Source organism: Poecilia reticulata, linkage group LG6 (assembly GCF_000633615.1).
Source record: "Poecilia reticulata strain Guanapo linkage group LG6, Guppy_female_1.0+MT, whole genome shotgun sequence".
Lineage (NCBI taxonomy): Eukaryota > Metazoa > Chordata > Actinopteri > Cyprinodontiformes > Poeciliidae > Poecilia > Poecilia reticulata.
This window is the reverse complement of record NC_024336.1, coordinates 28,062,730-28,084,596: the sequence shown is the minus strand read 5'-3', so window position 1 is coordinate 28,084,596 and position 21,867 is coordinate 28,062,730. Positions and strand designations below refer to the sequence as shown.

The following is a 21,867-nucleotide window of genomic DNA, read 5'->3' as shown; positions in this document are numbered from 1 at the left end:
ACTGGATTTATTTCAATGTCATTTGTGAATGTTAACTTCTCATTTTCAACAGTGGAGCTATAAAGGTTGGAAAATGTTAATTATTTTGGAGAAAATCTCATCAACATCAATATTTCCACTAAATAAGAGGCAAGACGTATACTCACAAAGAACGAGGTAATTAGTCGAAGTTTGTCATTTATTGAACGTTCAGAAACTACAGCGGCTGTGATGAGCCACAGCAAAGGTAAAACAACCCAAACAGGTGATCAACTCTAAACCACTCGCACCTTTTTACTCTTCGTCTCTCTCTGTCATTTAAGCACACCCGTTGCCATGGGAACCGCCTGAGTTCCACAAGCCAACCAGAGATTAGGTTAAAAACATAACATTCCGTCCGTTACGATATTAGGTTTTCAGGCTTGATATTTATTTTTGCGATTATTAATAAGCCTCCTTGAACACAGCAGTTGATTACAGATCAACACAGTTCATTTTAACCTCCTGCTCGTTATTTTAATAATGGAACCGAAACGCACAGAATTGCGCAACACCTTGTTGAAACAATAATCACTGAGATTATTATTTTTGTTGTGTCATTAATTTGAACACGTTTTGTTGACTTTGTTGTTCTTTAATAAAGTTATGAACGTTTTAAGCGAGTCAGAGGAGGACGTGCTGGTCTCAGCGTACTGGCTGCGTTCAGTTTGTCACCACATGCCAAGATCGACTCAAAACCTTCCGCGATCGATGTATTGCACCGCTGCTCTAACAAAGCACGAACAGTTCAGAAACAATATGTAATGGGGGAAAAAAGTTATTTATTAACTGATTAAGTCGTGCTTTAGATTATTCTTGAAAAACTAATCAGTCACAGCTAATTAGTGGGTGAACTCATGGCTGCACAGTGAATCCATTGATGTTTTACAGCAGACAGCTGCTCCCCTTTCTTGCAGGTACTGCGTACCCCCGCTACCTTTTAGGGGTACGCAGTACCCTGCCGTACCCCCTTACTTTCACCCCTGCTGAAGGCTAATCCAGTTTCAAGTTCTCACTTCCAGGCAACTGGATTGCAGCATAAATGTTGAGTTGGGGGCGTGGCCAGCAGCAGATTATTTGTATTTAAATCAATCAATCAATCAAATTTTATTTGTATGGCACATTTCAGCAGCAAGGCATTTCAAAGTGCTTTACATAATTAAAAATAAAAACAGCATGTGACGTTAAAGAGAAAGAGATTTTGGAAAAGATTAAAAAAGAAACAGTGAGAGAGAGAAATAAAAAGAAATTAATAAATAGAAAAACATCAAAGACATCAAAACCCGCACTCTAATCCTAATTTAGCCATAAGCAAATCTAAACAGGTGGGTTTTAAGTTGAGATTTAAAGGCACCCAGTGTTTCAGCTGTTTTACAGTTTTCTGGAAGTTTGTTCCAAATTTGTGGTGCATAGAAACTGAATGCTGCTTCTCCTCGTTTGGTTCTGGTTGTGGGGATGCAGAGCAGACCAGAACCAGACCAGAAAAGTGACAAGAGGCCCTAAAACATCTCAATCATCTCAATCTGAAATAAGCTCAAATTCAACAGAACTCAGCAGACTAAAATCAGATTATCCAAGAATGATTTTGTGCAAAAAAATGTAACGAACGTGTTTTATGTAGCGCATGGACCAATCCTAACCAGTGCAGCGAATCACAAGAGGTCACCTTGTAATCCAGTCAGGTGTCACATCTAATGTTTTATACTGTTGAACGTCAAATTGAAGAGATTTGGTGGTATAAATATGGCAGGTTGGAGATAATAAACCATTCTGGCCTCTTGGTTTACTGCTTTACGGATCCATATTGGATTGTCTCGTGTTCATTCAACCTGCACACAGCTGTTTTATTACCACCAGGGGCCGTGACCTTCTGACCTGTCAACGTACTCTACAGGAGATTACAGCACCGTTATTTAGGAGCTGGGGTGTTGGAATGAAATGGAGGTTGAGGTCAGGGTGTTCAGCAGAGGCGACGGTTTAAGCTGATATATGTCCGAACTGAGGCTGCGTCATGTTATTTACAGCCTATTTAGCTGCATGTGTGTTAAAGATCGATTTAACCCAAAACCCAATAATGCGTGACCTGATCAAATCTTTAACAGTATCTTACAAAAGAATAAAACACATCTACGGAGTTTTGTCCATTTTTCTGGGCAAAACAGATCAATGAGAAAGTTACAGACTGTCACAGCATTAAAATCTGGGCCGTTCTAACACATGTATATGTTTTTTATAATTTAATTTTTGTCTCTTTAATTTAACTAAATTGAATTTAAACTCCCTTTGGACTATTTTTGAATGTGAATTGAAACTGAATGACCAGAGAAATGTATTTTACATGTTTTCTGCTCTGACTTTCTTTCAACAACGTATTTCTTCTTACGGTTCAATAAAGTTCAGCATTGAACTTTATTTCTTTATTACTGCTGGATCACCCTGTTCAATCGTTTCCATAATTGGTTTCAGTTTTGTTTTTTTATATATTGCATTAAACTTACACTCAGTATTCAAGAACTGGAACAATAATGCAATTTGTTGAGTAAATTAAGTTTTAAAATACCATGTTTTACCTAAAATGTAAATAATTATGGATCATTTAGACTGAACATGTTACATATGTGGCTTCCAACTAATTTCTTACAACAACTTCCATATTTTTTTAATACTTTTTAGTGTTTACAGATATAATTTTTTTTTTTTATTTTATTTAGTAATAATTTGTTTCTGTTAAAACAAAATGTTTGTGTCCTGTGCAAATATAACAAATATAATTGTGTTTGATTCCTTGCAAATGTAATTAAATGAAGTATAAACAGTTTAGGACCAAACACTGGGCCCTGCGGAACCCCAAACGATACATCCAAACTACTGAGAACCAAATGTTTGCAGAAATAACTGCCTGTTTTTTTTTTAGATATTGCTATGTTATCTGCTCTAGCAACATTTATATTAAACCATATTGTTTTTATTTATGAAACAATATGATCCACATATTTCCAACTGGAATTTATTTAGGGGTATCAGAGTTAAGGAAGCTGGATTTATATGCAAGTCACACATTTCAGTGTTAAGTCTAAAAAAACCTTTACAAACTTTGCGCTTGAGTTTTGGATGTCAGATCACATTTATAAAATCTTAATAAAATGCATTTTGGAAGAACAAGTTTATGGTTGTAATGGTGAAAAATGTTTAAGGGATGTGAATATATGTGAAACAGTAAAAGTGTTAGCAGATGATTATGTATTTCTCAGGCCTGCAGCCGCTGACGGAGGAAAACGCAGACCTTTACTCGTATCCTGCTGTTCGTTTTCTGTAATTGACCTGACTGCTGTCAAACCCCAACGCGCTTATTAGCCACAATAAAAAAACCAAAACAAGGCAAAATCAAGATCAGAGAGCGTTTAATCCCAAAGGGCACTTTGTGAGTCTTTTTCTTCTGTTTTTGTGAATTGTACTTACCACGTCTTCTGAGGCAACGAGAGCGTAACACGTCTCCAGTCTTTGAACTCAGACGGATGGTAGACACTGGGAGCTGTAAACTCAGAGCAGCTCGGCATGCCAGGTAGACAGGCCTAGCAAGAGAAAGGAAACCTTTTAAGATATACTTTCTTTCACATATTCACCAGAGGGGCTACAACACGACTCACTCTGAATTTCTGATATGATCTTAGAACTGTATCCTGCAGATTAGGTTTAGCCAGTTTTATAAGATCATAAATAAAGTTTGCTGAATTACGGTATCTTTGACCTGGAGCATTGACTGATCAGCATGGATTACCTCTACAAAGAGCACAGCGAGCCTGTACTTGCAAGATGCATGTACACTGCAAAACATCTGAAAGTGGCCTAACTTAGAAAATGACAGTCCAACTACGGCCTTGAAAATGTAATTTAAGTCAACAAGAAAATTGCTTTACAAATGTTTTACAGTGTAGGTGAATCAGAGAAAAGTCACTGATGAAGAAGAGAAAGTCATTATAGTCCATTAAGTTCCAAAAGCAATAAAAAAATCAAACTTCTGAATATTTATGAAGCCGTTATGATTATAGAAAGTCCTTGTTGAAGATAATCTGCCGTCTCATCCACATACAGACGTGTATTTGCTGATAGCAGAGAGATTAAAACTAATTGTGATGATTTGTCATTTAAAATAAAGTGGCACATTTAGGCTCATTATTTACACATTATCTCTGTGGCTGTAATGGCTAAATCAATATTCATGATCATGAATAAATAATTTGTGTCCTTGTCTCTACACAGGACAATGTGAGAAGTTTCTGCCACAGAGAAGCGTGTGTTGGGAAAAATAAAATAAAATTAAAGCCACATTTACCTCTTTGACCAGGTGCCAGGTGAGGCCGTGATTGGTGGAGAACTCCAGGCGCACCTGGGTGTCGATGTGAGGGGAGGGGTCGCGGCCGCAGCCCATTACCAGGGAGAACTGCAGGCTGTAAGAGGCGCCGATTTGCATAGACTGGGTTTCAACATAACGGATGCTGAATCCGGGACTGGGCTCGCCGGAGAAACTGAAGAACGACACGAACAACCCGGGAGGATCAGCTTGTTAGGAGATTTTTTTAACATAACAAAACTATTTCTGATATGAGAACGTCTGAAACCTTAGAGTCCAGTCGTGCTGGCAGTACGGCTGAACGTTTCCCAGGTAAAAGCCGAGGCTCTGCGTGACGTCCAGCACGTTGCTGAAGTCCAGACTGATGGTGTTGAACAGAACCGAGGTCATGCTGATTTCATCCAAGGCCCAAACGTCGCGGCTGCGTCCCGAGTGATACGGCTGCCACCAGCGGAACTGGACGCCGAACTTACGAGCGCCCGACGGAAGTTCGACTGAAACGATCCTAAAGGAGCGAGAAAATCAGATATCAGCAAAAATAACCCATTAATGTCAGTAATTCAATTCTAAAAGCAAAACTTGAGTTATTTAAATTCACCTAAAGAAATTTATTTTTGTTTTTTTAGTTTCTGCTGACGACTCAGAACTGAAGAAAACTCAAAATTCATTTGCTCAGAAAATTTTAATATTACATCTGACTAATAAAAAATAGATTTTTAGTACTGAAATGTTGTACACTCTATGATAGCGATTTAGAGCAATATCATCCAATATCATTTCAGTTTTCACCAGAAAACTGAAAAATGTTGAGATTAAACATGGAAATATCTGAGCTTCAAAAGTCAAAAAAAAAAATTTGCATCTCAGAAAATTCCAAGTCTTTTCTCAAAAATTTCAGATTTTTTTCTAGCAAATTTTTGTCTTTTGAAGTTTAAAAATAATAATAAAAAAATTATTGAAAATTTCTGCGATTAATCTCAAAATTGTTGTTTTTTTGGTGAAAATTTAATCCTCTTTTTTCTGTGTCCGTCCTTTTCAGTATCTCCAGCATTTTGCATTGTTTTGTGATTTTTTTGCAATCAAATCACAGATTTTATACTGAAATACTGCCACCTGCAGGTGGGAGTTAGCAGTCACTTACACACAATGGGTTTGACCATTTTTGCAAAAAAAAAAAAAAAAAAGCAACAATTATGCATTAGTAATGCACTGAAAAATACTGAGATGTGTTTATTTTGCATTAATTATTCTATATTTACTGAGGTTATGTATGATCCTAACTGTCTGGGGAAACGAATCGTGGGTTTTCATAAGTCATGATAATTTAAATTATCAGCAATCAATTTAATTCTATCCATAACAATAAGAATGATCTAAGGGGGAAAAACCCCTACATTTTGTAAACTGGATCAGTCTAAATACTTTCTTTGTTTTGAAAATGCCTGAGCAGCACATGTGTCATAATCACAGCCGAACCGGTGTAGGAACATTAAACTATACAGTTTATGATGTAATCCAAGCAGATCAGCAGGAATTAATCATACAGACTGACAGAGCGGTGAGTCAGGCCTCGACTTGGACGGAAAACCTACACAAACACATTCTGTTGTTTGTAATTAATGTACATGCAGACATGGTTTTAACTCTGACAGTTACACTGCACAGACAAAATAGCAAATTTAATGCAACTTATAAGCAACTTTTCAGTAAGATATATGAGCTTCTTCTAAGTCTATAAGTCCTAAACTCTGATGAAAGTGCTAGTTCCACTGGCAGATTATTTCACTGATATTAAGACATTTTTCCCTTGTTATGAGTGAAATAATCTGCCAAAATAACTAGCACTTTTTCGTCAAAATTAAGGACTTATTTACTTAAAACAAGGTCGTATCTGACTGCCAAAGATTATTGCTCCATATCAAAGTATAACCGTACAGAAGCAGAAACGCAGACGTTACCTTGGCTCGTGGAAGCCTTGGTACGCGTAGTGCCGCAGCAGAGTCCAGGTGATGCCATTATCTGAAGAGTAATGCAACAGAACGCCTTCGCCCGGCTGATCGGGAGCCGGGCATGAGCTCAGGATGCTGCGACTGCCGAGGCGCAGAGTGAACTGGAGGTATCTGCAGATCAGATCAAAAACATCAGGAAGAAGTGAAAACAGATTATTGAAAAGGTGATGGGTTGAAACGAGCCGGTTTTCTGTGGTGAGAAAAGGAAGGCAGGTAAGGTGAACAATTTCTACTTCATGATTTGTAATTGTAAAGTATAAATACAATTTTTTGGTCTAATTAATGTCTGAAAATGTTTTGGTATGAAAACATTTTGGACTACTTGCAAGGCACAGGATCTAATAGTGAGACATGGTGGTGGCAGCGTCACTCAGTAAGAGTAGCGTCACTACTTCAGCATATTTTTACTCAAGTAAAAGTAAAAAATAATTTTTTGTAAAAAGTCAACTCAAGTACTGATCAAATTATCATCTAATATTTAAAAAATACATCATCAGCTGGACCAAAATATAAAGTTTGGTATTTTAGGGACAAAAATGACAATAATTCATATAAGTAATAAAAAATAACAAAATCAGGCAAAATGATTTTCTTTCAGTGATCAATTATAACAAACAAATTAAAGTTTCTTGTACTGAGACAAAATTGGAACAAGTTTTAAAATAAGACGGATGAAATGATTACAAGAGCCTAAGTACATAAGAGGGGTTAAAAATAAAAAGTAGACACATGTCGGGGTGCACTGATTGCAGGTTTCCGGCCGATCCCTGATTATCGATCTTTTAACTGCAAACGTGCAGACATGGCCTGGTGGGCCGGTCTGTCAGTCAGACCTTCACTGTAGAGCAGAAGAGAACTGAGGTTGATTTTTAGACCTTTGCTGAGGTAGATAAGGAAGCTTTGGCCGATCACCAATCTCCCAAAATTAAGAAAATTGGCGCCGATAAATCGATGCATCCTTAATGGATACTTCTGCAAACCGTTGTATCTATTTAAGAAAAACTTGCACCTTTGTTTCCACTTCAGTGGTCAATTGTACTCCAATTGAAACACTGAAGTTTCTTGTAATCAGACAAAATTGGAAATAGTTTTAAAGTAAGATGCATGAAAAGATTATAACAAGGATCCAATTACAAAAGTGGGATTAGAAGTAAAGAGTAGACACATGTCGGGGTGCACCAACTGCAGTTCACTGGCTGATTTGTGATATTTAAAAACCTTGACGTGTTGATTCCAATTTCCAATCACTAATCTTACAAAATTAAGGAAATCGGCCAATAAATCAGCTGGCCGATAAATCGGTGCAAAACCCTAGACACAAGTATTCTTTGAGGTCTAAGTTTAGTTATGAGAAACTTTGTATCACATCTTCTAATCCCTGCAGACACATTAGTTTCTAATCTAGTTTAATGGATTTTTTATTCAGATTTCAATCATCTCCTCTTGGCTCCCAGATTCACCACCTCCGGCTCTCTGTCCTCGGTTAAACTGTTCTTTCATTAGCAGCACACTTCCCTCTCTCAGGCAGCTGTTTACTTTATCAGCCAGGAAACTGGCATTAAATATGGCCGCCATCTGCAACAGGTGCAATCAATCTAACATAATGCCAAATCTAACTGCATGTTTATTTTCATCTAACACTTTAACGTCTTCTTCTCTCAGCTAAAGCTTCGCCACAAACACCGTACATCTACAAGCGTGACATTAAAGCGGGAGAGCGCGGTGATGGATCACAGGAACAAGGAAGCTTTCTGCACTACTTTATCCTCAGACTGCAGATTTGCTTCTGTGCATGATAAACACTTTATATCCGCTCTATCAGTACCTGGCCTGGGAACTGTCGAGCGGCGCTGTGACCAAGTGTCTCCTGCCGTCCCTGTTAAAGACCAGAGCCTTTCCGCTGGCCAGCACGCCGCAGCCGAAGCTGACTTCGGCGCCGCGCAGCGACGAGAAGCTGTGGTAGGAGGAGAGACGCGGGCTGGAGAAACCCTCGGACAGGAAAGCGGGGAAGGTCTGCGACGCGAGCTCACAAGCCGGACCGCTGAAGCCCGGGTCACATCTGTGCAGAGAGGATGAGGTTTGAAGGCAGAAATGATCAAATGGAGCGACAGAAAATGAAAATTCATTAATAAATCATACAACTAATACAATCCGATTCATTTTTAATAGAGCTAAGGGCTTCAGATGTCACAGCTCAGTCGTTCTGGATTTATCTAGAGTAATAAAGTCGACTCTCACTTGCAGCCGGTGCGGGAGCAATGTCCTCGTCCAGAGCAGAACCGGAGACAAGCCGGTCCGATGTACACTAAAGAACAACAGAACTTCAGACCGCTTACATAGATTATAAAATGTCAAAGATTAAACAAGAAATGAAAACAGTGAAATTAACTCAAACACGACATGTTGATTTAGAAAGTTTGACACAATTTACATGAAAGTTGTAATAATTTAGAGCTTTTAATAATTTTATTAAGCTGTTCCTTTTTTGGGGACGACTGATGAAACAACATAAATAAACACTGGATACACAAATTTGAATGTATTTAAATTTTATCAATTTGACGCACAAATAATCAGATGAGAGGACCAATGATAGCAAGCTTACTCTATAGAAAAATGGAATGGAGTACAGATTTACCTTGATAACTAACTAAATATCATAATAAATATCGTAATTAATGTTTCGATGAATAAATATTTAGCTCTAGTTAAATAAACATGAACATAGTTAAACACAAACATATTTAATTTAGCTAAATATTTAGCTTTAGTTAAATGCTTAAGTCCTAAATATTTAACTAAAGCTAAATATTTAGCTTGAAGCTAATAACTATTCAGCATGTTAAAATAATTAGCACTTTAATATTCACATTGAAGCTAAATATTTATATGAAAGTTAAATATTTTGTTTAGAGCTTAATATTCAGCTTGCTGACTAAATATTTAGTATTTTAATATTTAGTTTTAAGCTAAATTTTTAGTTTGGATCTAAATATGTAGCTTGCTTACTAAATATATAGTTTATTAAACTGAATACTTATATTTCAGACTAATATTCAGCTTGCTAACTTAATAGGCAGTTAAATATTTAACACACTAACAAAATATGTAGTTTGGTGCTAAATATTTTGGAGCTAAATAATACATTTATAAAAAATTTGTATCAGTGAAAAATGACTTTAAAAATGAATCCCTGTTTCTTTCTCATATGAGAAGTTAAATTAACCAGCTTTCATGTCGCTAAAACCTCAGTTTCTCTCATAACATCTGCTACTTTTGTAGATATTTGAGTTCTGTGCCTATTTCACAGAAAGTCTTGGTTTTAAACCCTGAATTAGTCTGAACTATAGGTGGCATTCTAACCGTTGTCTATGGCCCACATGTTGCCGGTTCCGGTGCCGGTCTGCTTCCAGCGAAACCGGGTCGTCTCTGTCAAGGCAGCATTGGGCAGGGGGATGGAGATTCTGGTCCACCTGAACCAACAAACAAAGCACACTTTGGTAATAAGATTCATTAAATGCACAAATGTACGGCAGTAAGTGAGAACGTTTTAGCAGAAACTTTACCCGCTGTAGTTGTCTGAGGAGTAGATGGTGCTGTGAGGTAGATGTGGCCCGGCACAGAGTTCTGGCAGACACTCGGTGTGCAGCAGAGACCAGGAGCGACCGAGATTGGTGGAAAACTCCAGACTCACACTAACAGGATGAGAACCAGCTTTGTTTTCTGATCAGGCTCCCTTGTGGCTACTTTATTCTGCCGGAACGTGTGTCATACCTGTTGGCAGGCTGGTAGGAGCCGCAGCCGAGGTTGATGGAGAACTGAGCAACATGCGTGTGCGTGCCAGGCAACACAGGGAGCAGCTGCATGAAATCCACGGCCCACACATGACGGTTAGCGCCTCCGTGGGACCGCTGCTCCAAGCAGAATTGTGTGACCGGTGTTTGCAGCTCAGATGGCAGCGCGACAGATACGACTGAAGGAGTCTGAGGAAGAAGACGGGAAAGATCCGAACAGAGCAGCACAAAATTAGAATCAAGTTCATGAATTTACACTTTACAGAACAATAAAGGCTGATTTTTTTATAAGTCTGTGAGCAAACTGATTAATGAAATTTAATTAAATACTGAAGGGGAAATATTATGCATTTTCCAGGCATAAGGTACCATTTTATAGCACAGTAAAGTCTTTGTTTTAACTTTAGTTGTTAAGAAAATTCTGCATATTTCAAATGTGATTTACAAGACATTTTATTTTGTAACTTAACTCCTTGAAATTGGGTCTCTGTCGCTCAAAAAATTCTGCTCTTTCTAAACAAACCAAAAAAAAAGTTCCCCTCTTCGCCTGTGGTGGCGCTGCACCAAGAACCACTGATGGAAACGACAGAGACCTCAGAAGACATGAGCTCAACTTCCTTCTTTCCAAAATGTAAACAAAAACTGAGCAGTGTCAGATTTGAGCAGTTATAGGATTTCTCTTTTGTCTTTGGTAAAAGACAATGAGTCATTTCTCCAGCTAGTGCTAGAGTAGCACGTTTGTTTAGGTTGCTTTCACCCACAATGCCATGTGGAATATTCTACTTCCTGATTTTGGAGCGGTCTCTGGTCCGCTTGCGTCAACATGTCCAATCAAACCGCAGTAGAGTTCCCTTCATAGGAAACGAGACCGAGGTTTGTAAGCGGACCTGCGTTCGCTTTTTAGTCCACGTCAGAGTCCGATTGTGTATTCACACATCCACAAACGAACCGGACTTTCTAGACAAAAACACCAGAGTTGGATTAAAGTGATGCGACTGCAGCCTAAATCGCCTGCTCTGCCTGACATTAAGGGTAAAAACATCAGCATGTAACTTTATTATTAGTTTAGCTCCTAAAATCAAATTTACTGCTTTAATGAAATGTTGAGATTTTATGAAAAGGTTTATGAAAAGGTTCACTAAAAAGGCGATAGAAACGAAGCAATTGAGAAGTGAATTAATGTGGTTTCTATTTCAGTTTTCCGCTATAGGAGCTGTGTCTCACCCTGTAGGAAGAGTATGGGAGAGTGTCGAGCACCACACGCTCTCTTCTGCCCTCTGACCTTCCAAACAGAACCACGTCGTTCTCATGCGACTCCCCTGGATCGCAGTCACCTCCACCTGCACAAAACACCAGCCAACTGCTGTAAAACTACTGACAGCAACTACAATAAAGGTTGTCATCAGCAGAAGCCAGAGGGAACGCGTACCCATGGTGAAGTGGAAGCGGAGGTTTCCATAAGATGTGGTGTCCAGGTAGGGGGTGCACACTCTCCTCCGACCCTCCTTCTCGAACACCAGAGCAGCGCCTGATTCAATCTCTCCACACTTTGTCCCGTACATTGCTCCCTCTAAGTCCCAGCTGATGAAAAAAGTGAGAGATTTATTATGCGTTATGTAGCACAAATCTGGAACAAACATCCAGAAAACTGCAAAACAGCCGAAACACTGAGTTCCTTCAACTCTAGACTAAAATCCCACCTGTTTAGAGAGACTTTTGACACGTATGTCAACAATCTGATGTGCAACGACGGCATTTGACAAAATGTAATGCTTCAATTGTTGACTGTGTGTCTATGATTTTGTGTTTTTATGATGAAACGCAGTGTGTTCTGAAATGTGCTATACGAATAAACTTCACTTGGCTTAACTTATGTGTTTTCGAGGAAACAGATAACTATTTTAACTATTTTAACTCCAGTAGTTATAAAAATGCTGTGTATGTCAAATATGGCTTCCAAAAAATTTGACTGTAATTTGACGTCTGTCTCTTTAAAAACTGCTTCAGGAAGTCATTACAACATCACTCCTCTATTAACCCTTTAACAGCGTTTTTACTAGCAAGTAGTTGCTACAATGAGCTCAGCAGATCCACAGTTCCACCAGGTGTTTGCTAATTGCTGCTGGCTAGTCTGAAGGAGTCACAGAGCTCAGAAACTCGGAAACTGCAGTTTAGAGGAGGAGCTACGCTTAGAAGGCGGGGCTAGGTCCACCGAGGCATTTTGCACAGCTGAATGGTTGCCATGGAGATAAAAGGATTTCTAAACATGCATGAAAGAATCAAAGCAACACTGCAGGAATGTTTTTTATGATCAAACAACATTATAACATGATGTAAAGTTCAAAAAGGCCAGTTCCATATAATACTGCCCTTTTAACATTTAAGGCTACATTTTCATGCACGTTTGACGACCTGCTAAAATCACAGCGCCATCTAGTGGCCTGGCATGAGAACTGCAGCTGACTCAAGATGTCGTCTAAACATGGAACGTTTTCTCAATCAGCATCAGAAAATACCGGCAGTTTCTCGTGTTAACATAGCCTTAATGTTAAAACCCGGCTTATAAGGCAAACAAACAAACAAACAAACAAACAAACAGTTTTTGGCATGAATAACCTGGAATGGGACTTCTACAGGATGCATATTTCATCATGGCAGACATTTCAGATTCTCATTCTCCCCAACAGAAGTTTGCTCAGTGTGTCAGCCCAGCTCTCCGTAGTTCATCTGACTCCCCTCACAGTTTCTGTTTTTCTCCTGTTCCCCTTCCTGCTGTTACTATCCGTTTTCTGTCTCTGTCACAGTCACTGATGGGTTAAACAACAGGCGAAGTGTACCATTAACAAAAGAGAAGAAGTCTTTCCTGCCTCCTTATACATGTGTTCAGTTCACAGATCCCTGATGGGCGAGAGCTTCACGCAGGGCGGCGTGTCGGGATGTAGGTGTGAGGGCGTGGTCTTTCTCATTAATGGAAACGCGTACTGACAGAGCTGATGCATGAAGCCTGTTAATTACTCCCTGGCAGCAGCGCTATCCATCAGCCCTCTCTTTTCATCTTTGCGCCTCATGCAGAGCATCAGACAGTGCTTCCTTGCTCTCTGCTGTCCGGTGTGTGTTTTCCCGTACGTTTGTGTGCTCTGAACAGATGGACGGCCATCTCTGTAGCAGTCAGAGGTATGCCGATCACCTGTGTGGGTTCCCACGCTTGACTTACGCAGCGCTGCGTGTTTCATTACAGGACATATGACAAGTGACAGGTGTCAAAGCATTTTGAATGTTTGCATACCTCAGTAACCCTGCCAACGTAATTCTTTCCCACTTGCCAGGAGTTAAACATAACCACATAGGCAAACCAGTAATTCATTATTTATGTAGATTTATACAACTACACTGCAAAAACACACAATCTTAAAAGTATTTGTGATCTAGTTTCTACTGCAAATGTCTTAGTTCACTTGAAATAAGACAAAAATAACTTACAAGTTGATAGGTATTTTCCTAGAACCTACATAAAAGAACCACAGACAACGTATATGAATTTTATGACAAACTTTGCAAAGGAGAAGACTCTATCAACTGCTCCTCCGAGCCGTTCATAGAGCGTTCTGCCAATCTTTGGATACAGCTTGTCTTTTATTATCAAACTTCAAAGAGGGAGGAAAGGCAAGCTAAGACAGCAGAGGAAACAGCTGAGGTCGTAAAACATTTTACCTAAACACAGCAAAGGTCGTAAAACAATTTAACATCTGTCCCATGATCTGAGCCCGGTTCAAATCTCGGTCAAACTGTTTCACATGAAGATAACAGGCAGTTGTGACTTCCAGGTCAGTTCACACATACAGTTTAAAGAGGAGAACACTTTAACCTGAAACAAAATGATAATACCAAAAAATCTCTAACACAAGTAACTTTTTAGCACGATATGGGAGATTGTTTTAAGTAAATAATTCCTTAATATTGTTGAAAAAGTAATAGTTCCACTGGCAGATTATTTCACTTATAACAAGACATTTTTTCTGTTATACATGAGAGCAGTACTTTTTCATCAATATTTAGAAATTATTAACATAAAACAAGCTTCTATGTCGCGTTACAACGTTACTTGTAAGTTAGTTTTGTCTTAATTCAAGATATTTGCTGCAAAAATTAGACCAAAATATTTGGGAAGATGTTGTGTTTTTGCAGTGTAGTGGTATATAAACTTGGGAAAACAATCACAGTCGCTCCATTCAATACTTCCATCCCTCACTTTGGAAGTTCCTCATGGCACCTCACCATGATTAAGTTAAGTTGCTGTAAAGGGCGAGTTGATAAAAACCACATGAAAAACACATTTTTTACTCTGATCTTGACTTACTTTAAAGGTGGCGTCTCAAAGTCTTCCTCCCAGTAGCTTCTTCCCTCTTCACGGTGCAAATCGATGTCTCTGGTGGAGGCGAAGCTGCGGCCGACTCCTTCACCACCATGGAAATACAGAGCATTGCCCTCCGACTGACAGGCATGCTGCTCAATAAAAACACATGAAATTACATGCTTCAAATTTACATCATTATAGTTTATATTTCTCCAAACAATAGATACACACCTCCTGATGACATTTATTTATTTATACGCCTTGAGCTTTTTTTTAACATGTATGCTCAATATATGCCTGTGGGGATGATTCATTTAAATTTACTTCAAGTATTTTCCCTCCACGTCATAATTCTGCTCTATCTTGTATTGGCCTGTCAGTTAAAATCCCCTAAAATGCATTTGAAGGCACTTTATGTGTTTGTATCTGAGCGTACCTTGATGGTGGCCCCGGGGAAGAAGAGCCAGTTGGACGTGTCCAGAGGATCCAGGTTGTCCTCTATGAGGGGAACTCTGTGGGCAGAATTGACCAGCAGCACGTTGTCGAGGCCCCAGCAGGACTCGTAGCCTTCAGGCCCGTGGGGCGTCTCCTGAGACCAGCGCAGACGAACGGCTTCTCCTCTGGAGGAAAGTGGAAGTGGTACCAGGTGGACGACGGTGCTGCTGTTAGTGGGAGCTCTGAGAAAGAAGGGGAAAAGACGATTAACTGGCTGATATTTCATCTTATGAAAATATTCAATTAAGAAACACATCATGCTTAATATTTTTAAAGTGAACCTGTTAAGGAAAATTTATATTTTGCATGTTTTCTCTACCGCTTCTAAAAACAGACCAAATGGCTAAAAAAACACAGAGTTGTTTTTTTGGTGTTTGGAAAATGAGTCATTTCAAAAACCTTGCCATCCTTCAATTACCTACTGCTGGCGAGGGCCCCAGCCTGTTACCTAGCAACCACAGTGGAGTTCCACCCATCACCTAGCAACCCAAACTGAACTCCAACACATTTGGTCAGCTACTCCTGTATGTGCTGTACAATGGCTGCTGGAAAAGACAAGTGTTTTGTTGTTGTTTTGCCATCCACTCTTGCTGCATTCTTGTTGGTTGGGCAGGATTCTCCACTTCTGTTTTTCAAAGATGTATGGTTGTATAATTGTGCATCTGTTTGCAGCCATTTTAACATGCAAATATAAACATTGAGTTGGGGGCGTGGGCAGCAGCAGCTTATTTGGATTTAAAGTGACAGAGGCTATAAACAGAACTAAAATCTCATTATCTAAGAATGATTTTGTGTAAAAAATTTATTAAACATGTTTTGTGTTGTCCATAGATCTATCCTAACCTTTTTAATAGGAGCAGAACATAAAGTAAACCAGATCTGTTAAGACATTTACGAGTTAAAACTGAAACCTCACACCGTATCCTGACTAAACATAATAATTTTACTATGCCTGTTTGAAAGCTGACAAAACACAGAGGCCAAGAGAGAGGGATTAAAAACAGGTGGATCATCAAGACACAAACAGGAGAGAAATGACAAATTAAGAGGGGGAGGTGTGAAGAGGGAAGAGGGAGGGCGGGTGTTTATAACAGATGGAGGGACTGTGTGTGTGATGGATGAGGCGGGAGGAAGGAGACGAGAGAGAAACCGACCTGATCTTTTCCAGTGTGATCCAGTCATCCGAGGTGTTTGCGTTGCCACTTAGGCTGTATGACACCGTGATGCTGGGATCCGAGTAGCTGAACCGACAGGAACCTGAACCTAAACACAGAAAAAGGGCACTCAGGTTGGATAATAATAATAATAACTGTAAATAACATCAAATTAAGCTCCTTACTTGTTGCAACACCTTTTTAGAGCTCATTGCCTTTACTTAATTTAATTTGTATAATATATGGTTGACTTCTGGTTTTTGATTTGATGCTTTTATTTTGATAAGACAACTTCCACTGTATATATTATTGAACAGCAGCTTAATGACAAAAACAAGTTGCAATAAGATACATTTTTAAAATGTATTAGCAGCACCCTTGATAGAGGCACAAGGTATAAATTTTGTAATTTTAATCAGTTAAAACTGTGAATTTTTTTATTGCATATAACTACCGTATTTTCCGCACTATAAGGCACCTAAAAACCTTCAATTTCCTCAAAAGCCGACAGTGCGCCTTATAATCCGGTGCGCTTTATATATGGACCAATATTGAGCTACAACAGGTCTAGCAACTATGGTAAGCAGCCACCGACTTCATTTTCCCCCGTAGAAGAAGAAGCGCGCTGTGCATGCTGGGATAGTTGTCAGAACGCTGGTTTTTTAATAAAGTTTGATAATACATTTAAAGCCAGGGGGGGCAGAGGGGCGGGGGAAGAGAGACAGAGACTGCGGCGGCAGCGTGTCGGTTGGTCTGTGTTACCCAGAATGCAGTTAGGCACAATATCGCAACACCAACACAGTGAGTGAAACAATGACTGGGGCAGCCTACTATATAAAGTACTCGGGATCACTTCTTTATAAATGTAGATGTCTAATAACAGAGTATGGAACAAATTGGCAACCCAAACTGTAGCGTCTATTCTATGCACCTTATAATCCGGTGCGCTTTATAATGCGGAAAATACGGTACTAGGTATAGGTATAGTTTTTAAAATATAGTTGATATTTTCAGTGGTAGATATTATTTTTAGCTTAGTAAGAGCATGGTTTTGTAGCATACCCTGTTTTTTTTTGTGTGTGTACATAAAGCTCTTACAGTGAAACTACGGATTTACTTCCAATAAACCTGACTGTTCATCAGTAAAGCCTCAATCCTTCATTCGCTACAATAATAAAGAACAAGCCTAAAAGACGGATACATTTTGTGATTCGCCAGGCGGCTTGCTGGATTTTCCCACTCTCCCCTCCGGGATAAATTGGGAGGTTAAACTGTAAATGGTGTCATGACTAAAGGAGTCAGTCAGCAGTTTCTGAGGATTTAGAGAAGATGATGTATGATAAGGATGGTGAAGTGAAGGCAGACTGACAGTTGGAAACTCGATCTGAGTGTGTGTGTGTGTGTGTGTGTGTGTGTGTGTGTGTGTGTGTGCGTGCGTGCGTGCCTGCGTGCGCGTGTGTGTCTGTGCTTCCACCCAGATTTAACTTACACTATTTTTAAATGTGGACCTCTTTGGATGCCATGGGAGTAAATGGGGTCAAAGGCTGCTAATGGACTAGTACAGTAACTCCCAACGTCCTCACCTGCTTCCCCTCCCTCCGTTAACTCAACGCTACGTTTTAAAATTCATGCATCAACCAGAACTCCACGACAGTTTTTACCTCGCATATCTAGCAAAACAAACCGATTTTCCTGACCTTCAGAGAGCATAGCAGCCTGTCAGACAAGCGGTTGAAGGTGAGGCTTTACCTTCATGTACTTTTATTTTCTCCTTGCCTTCCTCCCTGGAGAACAGGTGGATGGATGTAATGGACATGAAAAATACAACACCTCTAAAACTCTTCCATGGCCTTCTCTGTGTCTTTCCAGAAATTGTAAATCATTCATTACAGATACAGGAGGGGGGAGGCTGGAGCGAGGACAGTAGGACGGAGGAAGAAACGCTGAAATATGGTTTGCACCAGCAGATTTACCGACATGAAACAGCGTAAATGAGCACCGTCTCCCTAAAGCAGACAGAGTAGTTTCTCCTCATGGACAGATTGTTTCCACACAATTATAAAGGATTCACAAAGTACTTATATAAACTCTATACACCTACTTACATTTTTCAGATGTAGAAGGAAGATCAAATTATATAATTAAAAAATGTTTTATGTTTAAAATGACACTTCAGATAAAAAAACTCCCAACACGTCTGTGAAGAGCAAAAGAAACACTTAAAGACGCTTCGATCTCAACAATTATAACCTTAATCAAGGCTTAACTTAAAGCTATAATCTGTTGGATAATCTGGAGGTGCAGCCAAAAAATAACTTTGTATTCTGACTAGTAATGCAAGTGGTCGATTAATGAGTTAATCTAAGGGGACTGCTCTTACCAGTCCACTAACGATTAACTGATAAGCGGCCATTTTCTTTTTCATCAGCAGGATTGACCATTTTTCCGTAACATGAGGGGCTAAGATTTTCACATGCTTAATTTAACAATTTTGTGTCAGCTGTATTAAGTACAGACTGAATAAACAGAAAATTGTGGTTTTCGCAAATGATTAAACTTCACATATTTATAAAACATAACAAAACAGTCACTGATTAGGTTGCTAAATAGAAAAATAAAAGATGAAAAAAGTAAATACTTGTACCACTGAGACATGTTAATGTGTTTTCCTGTCATGTTATGGACCGTTTATTTCCTGTTCTGATCTGCCTCTGCCATCTTCTGTATCTGGCTCTGTTTATGGATGACCCGCGGCGCCCTCTGTTGGATGGCGGGCAAACTACACCACTAAAACAAGGTCTTAGTTAATGCTTAGAACTAATTTAAATCTAATTAGCTATTGATTTTAAACGTAAGTTGATTAATTGTTTGCATCTCTAATTTTGACAGAGACCTTTTTCAAAGTAGGGCCGGTGAATATGCAAAGACAACTGATTATATAACAGGCTATGTGTAATTTATAGATTGAAAAAGTGTTTTAATGATTTATCACGGTTTGATAATTGTTTTTTTTAAACACTGACTGTATGCAGTGTGTTTTTGCAAATACTCACCCAGAGCAAACTGCAGGACTGAGGCTGTGCTGGTGTTGAGAGGAACTGTAGTCTAAAGAGGAAACAGAACAATAATATCTTTATAGCAAAAGAAAACAACAAATCTTACAATATCAATAAAATTCCTAAAAATGCACATATTTATTTTTCTATATTTTTAGGGATGAATAGTACAGGAAATAAGCTGTCAGTACTTGAATTGGAATTCAATAAGTCAGACTTTAGTATGTAATAAATTTGATTTGCTGTGAGCGGTTTTATTAGATCTCTTTAAATTTAAAAAGTTTTGTTTACATGATTTAACAATAGCAACCTATGCAATGTTTTCAGCTATAGATTGCTGTAAACTGCTTATTTGTCTTTGCCTAAATGTGTGTGTTGTTTCTGGATTAACATTTTTGTTGCACTTGACAGAAGAGCTGCCAGGGAGCTGCTCAAAAACATCTGGAACGGTGACAGACAAAGCGGCTGTTTATCACAGAAGTAAACAGAATCACAAGGCACTAAACACTTCTCTGCTGTGAAGTGTGAAGCTTTAATCTCTCACAGCAAAACCGACTGAAATCCACAGAGACAGAAAGAGGAAAAGAAAGGACGGAAAAACACTTTTCACTGGGTAAGATATAACTTTGCTTTAATATAGTCATGGTGTGATATGCAGTTGTTTTGCTCCAACAAACGTTTTCACTGCAGGTCCTATTTATAAACCCTTGTTTTAGGTCTTTAATTGCTGAAACCAAATGTCAAAAACAGCATCTTAAGTGAATCGGGATTAGGAAATTCAATAAAACAAATTGATATTAAAATATTTAGAAATTTAAAAAATTGACTTTCATTAACTTATTTTTTATTTTAAACTGATAACCACAGTTTAAACTTTAAACCATAAATCAGGGCAGAGATATTTCTTTTTAATAGATTTGCTCCTTTTATTTATGGCTTTAAATAGCTAGACAAATCAAATACCTATTTAAATAAAGGCTGGTTTTAATTTTTCAGCTTATTCTCATTTGTTTGAAATAAATAAATTAATAAAATAAATAAAAAATGTGATGTTATCATGCTAGCTTTTCAAATTGAATAAATACCTAATGAATAATTGCACATCTTAGTCATTTTCATTCTTATGTGATTGTCTATCTTAATAAAAATGTAAAAACTGATATTGAATTAGAGAGTTCAAGGTAAATGCTGCAGCACTAGGACATTTTAATTTTCCAGCTTCTGTTGTCGCAGCTTGCATGTTATGATTTAGAGTGGATGTGGTTGTGCCCACTGGGCGGCTGGCTTGGATCTGTAGTCAATGGGCCATAAAATACGCAGTGGTTGCATTGTGGTCAAACATGGTAGTTACCAGCTCTCGCTCTCCAAAGTGCTCACAGAAAGTGACGGCTCTGCCATGCAACAACACGCCACACTGCTCCCCGACCTCACAGTTACTGCACTCAGACCTGGGAAGAGATCAGGATCAGAAGAGTTCAAACAAAGAGGAGAGCTACAAGGTAATCATCTTGGCATGACACAAATTATTAGAGAGAGTGCTTTGCAAAAGTCTTCAAACTCTCTCAACTTTTTCATAGTTGAAATATGTATGATTCCAATTTCTTCTATCAACAAAAATCTAGTAAAGATTGTGATTCATTTATGTACTTAGCCTTCCTGAAGCAACTGCCATGACGCTGGTTTTACTTCCGCGGAAGTGGAGGAAACCCAACAAACAAACAGTGCTACAATGGTAGAGGTAAAAAAACTCAATGTGCTACCCGAGAAATTTTTAAAAAAATCATTTTTGTGTTATCGGCCAACACTGAGGCAAAGACGACGGGCAAGGAAATTATCCAACAAGTCCTACATCAAACAACGGATGAATCAACAATAAAGCCCAAGACAAAAAATGATGAGGGACACAAAGTCTGGTTGGGTTTGAGTGTGAACGCTGTGTCCGACACATTTTACATGTACAAAACGGGAAGTAATGACTTAAACATTATGAGTTTGAGAAAATCTGCCTTCAGGAAAATGCTTAAAAATGAACAGCAGCATAAAGAAGCGCTAAAAAGTAAATACCGCAGTTACTGCAGCACAAGTTTTCAAGCTGCCATAGAACTACCGTTGGAATCTACACACACAAAATCAAGCATAACTATCATCACTTATTGATCTTTGATTTGAATCTGCGAGATAGGGTGAGCGGCTCAGAGTAGAGCCGCTGCTCCTCCACGTCGAGAGGAGCCAGTTGAGGTGGCTCGGGCATCTGGTCAGGATTCCTCCTGGACGCCTCCCTGGTGAGGTGTTCCAGGCACGTCCCACCGGGAGGAGGCCTCGGGGAAGACCCAGGACACGCTGGAGGGATTATGTCTCTCAGCTGGCCTGGGAACGCCTTGGGATTCCCCCGGAGGAGCAGGAAGAAGTGGCTGGGGAGAGGGAAGACTGGGCCTCCCTTCTGAAGCTGCTGCCCCCGTGACCCGACCACGGATAAGCGGAGGAAAATGGATGGATGGATGGATGGATGGATGGATAGATGGATGGATGGATGGATGGATGGATGGATGGATGGATGGATGGATGGATGGATGGATGGATGGATGGATGGATGGATGGATGGATGGATGGTCATGAAAATTACAGCTGCAAGTATT

The 21,867-nt window shown here is 39.2% G+C and overlaps 1 protein-coding gene across 6 annotated transcripts in view; it reads right to left on the bottom strand.

The window, feature by feature from the left end:
- The window catches only part of reln (reelin), a 153,267-nt gene that overhangs the window by 51,677 nt on the left and 79,723 nt on the right, over window positions 1-21,867 (bottom strand). For all 6 annotated transcript variants that reach the window (XM_008411936.2, XM_017305227.1, XM_008411933.2 and 3 more), the window contains exons 7-22: window positions 20,583-20,679; window positions 19,229-19,280; window positions 16,176-16,284; window positions 14,963-15,203; window positions 14,530-14,675; window positions 11,602-11,753; window positions 11,397-11,512; window positions 10,153-10,361; window positions 9,945-10,073; window positions 9,742-9,851; window positions 8,617-8,683; window positions 8,204-8,437; window positions 6,328-6,489; window positions 4,638-4,874; window positions 4,352-4,544; window positions 3,478-3,590 (exon numbers count right to left, since the gene is read on the bottom strand). In XM_008411936.2, coding sequence (XP_008410158.1) covers window positions 3,478-3,590; window positions 4,352-4,544; window positions 4,638-4,874; window positions 6,328-6,489; window positions 8,204-8,437; window positions 8,617-8,683; window positions 9,742-9,851; window positions 9,945-10,073; window positions 10,153-10,361; window positions 11,397-11,512; window positions 11,602-11,753; window positions 14,530-14,675; window positions 14,963-15,203; window positions 16,176-16,284; window positions 19,229-19,280; window positions 20,583-20,679 — 2,367 coding nt within the window. The remainder of the gene's footprint in view (window positions 1-3,477; window positions 3,591-4,351; window positions 4,545-4,637; window positions 4,875-6,327; window positions 6,490-8,203; window positions 8,438-8,616; window positions 8,684-9,741; window positions 9,852-9,944; window positions 10,074-10,152; window positions 10,362-11,396; window positions 11,513-11,601; window positions 11,754-14,529; window positions 14,676-14,962; window positions 15,204-16,175; window positions 16,285-19,228; window positions 19,281-20,582; window positions 20,680-21,867) is intronic.